General features: G+C 34.5%; 1 protein-coding gene across 1 annotated transcript in view; it reads right to left on the bottom strand.

Annotated features, from left to right (window-relative positions):
- Positions 1–7,609: 7,609 nt before the first annotated feature.
- ELP4 (elongator acetyltransferase complex subunit 4) overlaps positions 7,610–9,903 on the bottom strand; it is a gene marked incomplete at its 3' end in the record, with an annotated part of 61,452 nt that continues 59,158 nt past the window's right edge. The window contains exon 9 of the mRNA XM_009700111.1: positions 7,610–7,716. Within this exon, the coding sequence (XP_009698413.1) occupies positions 7,610–7,716 (107 nt within the window). The remainder of the gene's footprint in view (positions 7,717–9,903) is intronic.

Below are 9,903 nucleotides of genomic sequence, written 5' to 3'. Positions count from 1 at the left end.
TCCTGCTGACAACTACTATGAATATGGTGCTTAACTCTTTTTGCTTCTTAAACATTCACTATCTTTCTAACTTGTACCCACAAACCTTTGTCTAAAAAGCACTACTACTTTAGTGAAAAATATAACCCTTGCAGATAAAGGGCTTTTTAATCTTTACCAACCAACATTTTTATGAAAGATCTCTTTAGCCTACCTGTCTTCTAATACTAAGACACTGGGAATATGTCAACTACTTTATTTGTCTGGCAAATACAAGATAATTCGACCCATTTATTTACAGACTGAACAAGGCCAACCCATTTCATGCTGCAGCACTGACCCTTAACACAGATCCTGTGAATGAGCAGTCCATTACAATATGTACAAGTGACCTTTAATTGCATTAATGGCTTTGTTGCATGTTCTTCCATTGCGACAACACAATTATGGTATAAATATTTCTAAACAACATAATTATTTGTTCAAATAAAAACATATAGGAGTTCTGTTTACTGACAAGGAACTGCAAATGCACTGTATTATAAGTGTTAAAGTTTGGAAAAATGGAAGGAGCCCTCATGTTATACTTGTATAATGTCAAAAACAACCCATAAATCAAAATTATGAAATAAATTTCAGGATATTACAAATCTTCAGACGCAATCTAAAAGTTAATGGTACCTTAGAATACCTTCAGAATATCAAAATAATTTCATTTACATATTATTACAAAATAAGAAGGTAACATTTTAAAAATAAATTTTTCCACAGGTTCACAAGGTACAAGTGTTCTGAAATTCCAAATACCGCATAAAACTTCTTACTTGACTTCAGTTCTATATAACATTAGCATTCAGAGGGTTTTTTCTTTTTAAATAGGAGCACTCCAAGAATTGTTTTTCCTCAAGTTATGATAATTTAAAAATAATCTCCCAAAACTTTATCTAAATTGTACTGTCACAATTTTAAACACCTTTATTTATTCAAAATTGTTTGAAGGAACGTAATACATTTTTGACAGGCAGTCTTTTACAATATTGAAATCAAATCCTTGATTTCATCAAACCCTTCATATTCTGTGCCTTATTCCTGGAAGGCTCATGCCAAAATGATTTAGTTTGATTTTCTTTAACAATGGTAGGTTGGCTTGACAGCATCTGACAAAACAATTCAGTGAAGTACACCATACCAGGTAAAGAGAACCTGAACTGGCTACCAGATGAAATAACGCAAAATGGAGCTTGGAATCAGGACAGAATTAGTTTTGCAGGAGAATCTTTCTGCAGTATTACTGATTTTAGATTAAGAAAACATTATGGTGTTATAATTACTATCTTTTGAACTAGGTTTAAATAAGGCAGTGGTAATGTCTTTATTAATATCATAGAGAAAATGGACAGGAAAAATCAATGCAACAGAGGTTTGACTGGCATAAATTTCAGCTGAATTTTATTACAACATTATACCTCTTTCTGTTAGAAAGTTTAGTTTTATATGCAGAGTTCCCTGCATTTGAGTCCCTGAGCTGAAGTGGAACATCCAGTACTAGAGTTTGCAGGTATGATGCTCTCTGCACAAGGCAGGCTGAGGAGAAAGAGAAGTTTTCCATATGAGCCCCAAGGGTACTTGTATTCTCATACACATGGGGATGACGGGCCCCAAAGGTTTTATTACATTAGAAAATTAAAGAAATAAACTTTCTTTATCAGTTCAGAAAAGTTCTGTCTCACCTTTGAACCAGGAATATCTATAAAATTTCATCTAGGCTCCTGGCACTGGGCAGCCAGGCAGTCACAACCATGTTACCCTCTGGACTGGTAAAAGCAGGTTCCTTTCTGAGGTTGTAAGGCCCTAACATGAGGTCAAGTCTTCGACTAAGCTCCCACTATTACAACATGTGTCATGTAGCATATATTAGATTTGGTGTTACATTGTGTGCACTTTATCTCAGTGAACAAGAATTCATTTCCGTATTTTACTGAATTATTATTATAGAACTATCACCTTACCTAAATTTCTAATAGACCGATGTTTTGCCTTTTGTCAACTCTCAGATTCTTTTTATTAAAATATTGCCTAAAATAGTTCATTAACTCAAAAGCAGTTGTTTATTTATAAAATTACTCAACTTTATAAACATCAGTGAAATATAATCAGGATTAGGGTGAGACATTAATGAAGGCTGCTCCAAATTTTCTTTGAGGAAGCCTGTAAGAAGTGATGCTACTAGAGGTACAGTGGACACTTTCTAATTCTCACTGATATAGAGGTTGGTAAGGCACATGTGCATATTTTAAATATGTGCTGATCCCATATGTACTGGTGACAGGGTTGATTTGTTCCTCCAGAAGAAATAGCTCACGAATAACGCTAAATCATTATGTTTATACCTGTTCTTGATGCATTTAATGAATAATTACAAAATGATTCCAGGAGCACAGTTCTGACACTCAAGTGACACCACCATCTCCTGAGTCATTTAGGACCAAACTTGTGCTATGCTAACACCACACTGAAGCACTGCAGACATCAGTTCTGACTTGGTCTTACCCACCTGTTTTGGTAAATAATGTATAGTAGCGGCTACTTGCACTGCTCCTTTGCAAATAAGAAGTTTACCACAGTATAGTCTGTGTAAACTAAGCAATAAAAAGGGACAGAATGAAGAAAGAAAAAAACAAAAACCCATGCAGATTTCAGGTGAAAGCTACCTAAGACGTAATTCCTGTTTTTAATTGCCAAATTCACCATCTTGAAAGAAGAGTTTTAAGTCTTCTTCCAAATACCAATGTTGGACATATACATACACGTGAATATCTGGAGTTGCAATTAAATCTTGCTTATTTTGACAATCATTAATTTTTTTATAGTCCTTTATTGATAGCTGAAGAAAGGACACTATTTTAATGTCTTTGGAATCGTACATTTATTTTTAATTCTATATAGACCCAACTGCTGGGTTTTGTGATTATGCTTCCTTCCAAAGACATAACCTTTTATTCTGGCAATTACCACTAGGAAAAATGCACCACAGAGTGCTCCATAGTACCATACTCTATGTGCCTGCCACTGAGAAATCAGCAACATTCCTGCCAGAGGACTCCTCTAGTTCGAGATTTCTTCTCCTCCTGTTAGGAAACACTTCTCAGAAAAGAATCTCCTGAACTCATACATTAAGTTCTGGAAACTTACTTATTTTTGCTGTGTGGCAATTCTTTATACGGTATATGAAGATTTTTATTCTGGCTGGCACATGTGTTATATAGCCATTAAAAAGAAAATCTTATTAGCTGGGTCTTACTTGTGTCTTGATCAAAATAAAAAAAAAATTTCCCAGCAACTATTTATTAGACAAACTATATTACACAACTTGTAGGAAAATGCTTATTCTCTATACTATTAACAATTGACTGTTACCTGAAGACTTAGAAAATCATCAGTAAAGCAAAACTAGGGAATTAAAAAAAACACCTTTTTTTTCCCACTTGCAAACATTTATCTGAATTTATCAAAAGTTTTAACTTTAAATACATAATTTCAGAGGTTTATGTTGACCAGACAGTAACAAAGGGAGTTAATCAAATATGAATCTTCTCCAACTGTCTTGTCAAACCAGGTAATGATGTCCTGCCAGCCAAACTCAGAGGGAACATGTGAAACAAATACAAAAGTAAACAGGCCTTAAGCTGCCCAAGGGAAAGTCAGCAAGATGGCAATTTCAATCATTTGGAATAATACTAAAGCAGCCTTAGGCTTTTCTCAGAATGGAAACATGTCACTGCTACTGCAATATTTCAACAAATCAGACTGCAAAAGAAAGGAACACTTATGTAATCACAGCCGTGGAACAGCGTTTTACTCAATGGTGAGGTGGAAAATAATTAAGAGGAAATTTCCTTTTTGTGAGTAATCGTAAATGTACCTAAATAACAAAGACAAACAATGTCTCCTTAGAAATTTCGAGGAGTGAAAAAATCAAATTTAGGCACAGATTCCTTTAGTTTTGATACAGGAGGCTTTGGAACAACAAAGATAAAGTTCTATCAAATAAAACAATGAACATAATGTTCCTACAAAAATTATGAAATGTTGATAAAAGTTACATTCAGAGCTACAAACAAAGCAAAAAGTACTTCAAGAACAATTCTGCTGAATAGTTTCATTAAGATGAACGGGTTGTCATATCATTTAACTGAGAAATCAAAAAATATTTCAAATATTTGGGGAACTTACCTAATCAGTAAACTTTCAGTATGTGTCTAGTCATGTAGCCATCTTTTAGTCAATCATCAGAAAATCAAAGGCAAATTGGCATGACTCAACCCAAACTTTAATACCGCATGATTGTGTCGTGTAAGCTTGTTTTGTGCGAGGGCTGCTGTGGTTTTAGCAGAGAGATTAACGACCGGACCTAAGCTGGCCTCCAAACCTTGCCCTGCTGATGCCTCAAGCCCTTTGAAGTCTGACCATCATACCTGGCAAAACAACAGTGGGAACTAGGCTGGTGTCAGATCTAATCAAGTTTCCTGCCTCAGCATAGCTAACTATGGGGTACACTAATTGGCCCAATTGCGGATTATACCTTTTGCTACAGATTCAAGACAATAATTTAGTCAAATGATGGTTTTTATCTCCTTCTAATTAAGATTCCAAAGTGGGAAGAAATAGGATTAGACAGGCTAACTTCAAAATTGTGTCCTTTAAAGTGGTATGCACATAAGATAGATCTCTGATAATATTGCTTATAATAATATATTGCTAGTAAATAATGCGTGAAGATTTGGGAAAGCTTAATATAGCTACCCCACCTCTTACCATAAACATGTATGTTTTCCTGGAAAGGGTCTACCTCATAATTTACAAATGCAAAATGAACACTCATAAATATTCACTAAAAACATTTTCATCCTGAATTTAAAAAAAACCCTTCAGAATACATTTCAGTCAATCATATTTTGACGAAGAAGATACAAGAAAAACTGAAAGAGTTAAATTATTCTGCAGACTACAAAGAGGCGGAGTCCCTCCCACAAAACGGCAATCTAATAAAACGGATTTGACATTTAAGGTTTTTTACTGATGAAGGCCAAACCATAAAGTTATTTAACTGGTGAACAATCCAGAAATGAGAAAATCCATGTCCCGTGGCCTTATTTTAAACTGTAAAAAAAGAATGGTGCAATGATGAAAATCCTTTTTGGAGAAATTTTGCATAAATCATAGGCTGTGTATTTGTAACTTTTCTCATGTAATTTGATTTTAAAGTGGCATTTCAAGTAGAGGTCAATATTTTTACCCTAAATTGTATATATAACTAAGCAGAAGCTTTCAAAAAACTACTGTACTCAACCTATATTTTCGTTTCACATTTAAAGTACATACTAAAGAAGTCATAAACATAGTTGTACTTTGTATAAAGCACACCGTTGCTTGTAATGCACACTGTTGTGCTGCTTTATGTTTTTACCACCACAACCAACGGTGACTGCTGACTCATCATATTCTAACTGCTGAAACCCACTTTAGAAGACTGTATCCACATCCCTTCTTAATTCCATTTTCCCTTGCTCCCATTTTCTTATTGACCTCATTGCTCTAGTCAGCCTATCTGTAGTCTGCCTCTCCTAATAGTATGAGGAAGAAAGACATATGTATTATAGATTAGTGAAATGTGTACAGGAAGATCACAGTAGGACAGTGATCTAACGTGTTCAAAAAGGGCTAGTTTGTGTCAGTTCAGCTTATAGAAAGCATACCTCTAACAAAACCTGAAGTTATTCAAAAGGGGCTGCAGCTGAAAATGAAGGGAGAAATTATACAAGTGGGTCATCTACGCAAGTCTAGGGCAACAGGTTGTTTCTAGAGTTCCACTACACCCCTGTTTCCAATGCTTCTGCCCCATGGCTAATTCAAGTCTTTTTACAGAGCCTCCTGCTAAGGTTTGTTTTTTTTTCTCCCTTCCAAATTACATTACAAATTAGAATCCCAAATATGGCTGACAGAAAATATTATATTTTGAGTCAGGATTCATAGTGAGCAAAAAACCCCCAAATACTCTAATTCATAGCTGTAACAAGTGCGACTTTACCATGTTGTGAAATGAGGGTGCACGCTTCTCTGCACTTCTGAAAACAGTAAGAACATTTGTATTTTAAAACCAAACAGAGACTATTAAGGTTTTTGTTTCTAGTATACAGCTCAAAAGCAGTTGTTGAAATGGTTTAATACCTCACAATGCCTGGTTTCACTAACCGCATTCTCTGGAAAATGAGAAACATTATAAAGGAATGCCTTTGGGAAAAAAGCCCTCCTTCACCTATTTGCCTTTAAGTGGCTTCTGAAGAGGATACCTCTAGTTGAGAAACTTCTAGCACTCATGCAGAGATGACCTGCATGAAGAACTGGCTGCCTGATTAACTATTAACTACTTTCAATAGGATTAGATAATTAAAGACATTGATGACCATTAATTAGGAGGAGGGCACCTTAATTTGTCACTTGATAGGGCCCTTTCAATGATTTATAGGTTAGGGCTACTTGCAATTGTGAAGAGGAGGGGGCAATGAAGAGAGAGAACCCTTAAGTTACCTTATCAAGTGGCCAGCTAAAAAGGGCAGAGGGTCAAATAAGGGCCAAAGTGGTCACTTAAGGGTGAAGTCCCAAACACCAAAGCAGTGCCAAGCCACATTGACCATCATTTGGTGATGGAGTAAAAAATATGCTAATTTATTGGTGGCAATTCTCTCTTTTTATGGTTTCAAGCAGTTAAGACAAGTGGCCTGCTTAAGAGCTTTTCATTTGAAAAGAGATTAAACAAAATGGTTTGTCAGGGATGCTTGGCTGTTTTATGTCTTTGTTAAAAAAAAATTTGCCCAGACTGTACCAATGACTATCACATCACCCCGAAAGCCATCTTCCATCTCTAAGCATTACTTGGTTAATAAATACATCAGCTCTAATTGCTTAATAGTGCTATGTTCATTTGCTCTTTAGCAAGATTAAAATGAAATACATCTTTTGTATTACTGCCTTCTATCAGGACTGTCTGCATAAAGGTCACAGGAAAAAGTTTAAATTTAGTAGGAAATTTACTTAAGGACATTAGTGTAAATGATACTGTGTTTAAAATGACATAAAAGAGCGAAAGGTGATTTCAGTAATGCAAAGAAAATGGTTTCTGAATACTGATAAGGACACTTATCCCTCATACCACACACAATTTTAGGCAGCATTATACATTAAAATCCCTCTACTGGGGTAATAACATGTAGCTACTTTCCCACCCACTAACACAAGTAAGAGCAAGTCATTAACATTTAATTAAATATGCTCCTGACATCCTTAGAAATATGTCACACTTTGTTACTGAAGGTTGTGGCCTACTTTCTATGTACATTTTAAACCAAAATAAACTATTTATAACGGACCGATCTAGTGCAGCAAATGAGACATTTTTAATTAGAAGGCATATTACAGTATTTCATAAAACCATTCTGCACAGCAAAACCAGAATGAAATTAATTTACAACATCTGATGCATATTTTATGTATTTCACAAAACGAAACATAAGAGATGGGATTAGCTCCACCTTTTGGGTTCTAAATAGTGAAACAAAACTGTTTCTCTTACCTCAACGGTGAACAGCTTCCGTTTTAATCTAAAAGCAAGGTCCTTCGTGTCTGACACATCACAGATCAAGCTATTAAGCCGAGGAATCTGATGTACATGAACCAAACCTTGTGGAAAGAAAGAGTAAAGGAGGGGAAAAAAATTAAGAAAACGCTGTCATCCAGATGCATAAATTAGAGTCTTACAGCAGAATTCTGTATATTTACACACACTCATCCTCCCCTTTTTAAACTGGAGCTTACTACCAGGAGCAATGAAGCAAACGGTGCGATTATACTCAAGTAATCAAGCAGAATAAGATAAACAGAAATCCTTGTGCGAGGAAAACTAATTGCACTTTGGTACAGAAGTACAGATGTAAAGAGGGATCTTAATACTTGTCAAAACTACAGCCGGTTTGTGTGTGATTTTCTCTTGTATTTACAGTAAGCAAATATGGCTATCACCTTGCACGCTGCCCACGGCACCACTGAGTGATCTTTATTTTATTAAATGCACCAGTAAGCAGCCAGCAAAACAAGGCTTATGGGTTACTGATAACCACTGAAGCTCTAATGAGAAGTACTTCGTTTTGTGCCCTAAAAATGACTTTAAAAAAGCTTCTGGAAAATACTGATTTAGAGCATGCTTTTCGATAAATTTTAACCCATATGCCATCCTAGGAGAAATACGTTCTCTTCGTGCAGGAGGCTTATATAGCTGTTCAGATGTTTTTAACAGCACTAGGTGCACTGCAAGCTCTGCATTCTGTCAGCTGCAACTCAAGCTGATTTTTTCTGACAAGGACGCTGGATGGTTTTTGTGCAGCCTAATATAGTTTCTGAACAACCTAAGGGTGATTTTCTACATCTGAAAATCAGGAAAACTCTACAAGGCTTCTCAATTACTGGCTTATATTTGCTATTCATAAAGCCAGCATCTAAATGAAAATACTGAACATTTAGAAAAGAAATCTTACTTGAAAATGGCAGCTGTGAGAAAAACCCCAAACACTAAAATTCTAGTTTAAAGTAAGGCAAGTATTTTTTCAGGGTTTTATTTATTTTTTTAAAAGGAAGAATAAGGGAAGAAAGTTTCCTAAAATTGAAATACTTTAAAAAATGTAATTGTTATGGGCAATAATTACAAAAATTCTCAATAATATTAGAAAAATAATTTTCTACTTTGAAACCTTCTATCCTTGCCTCCAGTCTGGTGACATATAAGAATTATTTGTTTGGCTTTTGAGTTCAAAATATAATTATTATATATACGAACAGCAGGTATGATACAGGGTTGCTTATATACAGTATTCTAAAAAATTTATTTAAGGATCATCTATATCATTCTTTTTTTATTTTATTGACTTTTCAACCATTTAAATTTGCAGACAGTTTAAAAAAATACTAATGCAGGATTCATTAAATAATGCAATAATTTAATCAAACTTCTATCATCATTTGCAGTAAATAAATCATCTTAAAATATATTCTTAAGCAAAAAGAATCCACAAAGTTAAAATCATCAAAAATACCTATTTTTAGAATGTTAAATTAAGGTTGCCTAAAGCTCAAAGGTTATGTATATTGGCATATAATTTTTATTAAGTAGTACCAAAAATGATTTAGCATACATTTTTCCAGGAAACCAGGAAATAACTGCTAAAACACAGATTGTCTTAAAGGATCTCTTCAGTACTGGGAAAAGGAGTATCAAATTGACAGAATTATGTTAGCATAAACAAATGCCACATGACGATTATACAGTTGGAAAAATAATTAGGCAAATTATTCTAGCTTTTGTTCATGGTTTCTTTTTCATTCACCTTTTTTCAGATAATGAAATGTGCACTATTTTCATAGTCAAAAAGATTTTTCTCTGGTTTATTACAGTCTGCATACACACAGTGGTGTTTCAAAACCATCTTTGCTTCTTTTTCTATATATTCTGCTATGGAAAACACTGCCACATTCTCACATGTTTACAGCAGATTTCAGATAAGCAGTTTACTTTCAACTAAAGGTTTCCATGGAATTACAGTAGTATCACAATAATAACAGCTGTAATTTATGCACACTCAGAGCACCACTCTGGATTAGCTAAAACTGTTTTTTATTCACTGATTTGGCTATGCATAACTTCTAATCTCATCTTTTAAAATTTAAATAGTTCTGCTGCAACAGCTAACAAAATCTTTGGGAAACAAAATGCAAGATTAAACACCATTACACATTTTGAAGATAAATCACTTGAAAGGTTACATGACTTTTTACCAAAATTAGTTTCATATTTTACATGCAACACATATCCACATT

Source organism: Cariama cristata, unplaced genomic scaffold (assembly GCF_000690535.1).
Source record: "Cariama cristata isolate BGI_N322 unplaced genomic scaffold, ASM69053v1 scaffold160, whole genome shotgun sequence".
In the NCBI taxonomy this organism is placed as follows: domain Eukaryota; kingdom Metazoa; phylum Chordata; class Aves; order Cariamiformes; family Cariamidae; genus Cariama; species Cariama cristata.
Note: the sequence above shows the minus strand (reverse complement) of the source record. Positions and strands in the feature narration are given on the sequence as shown.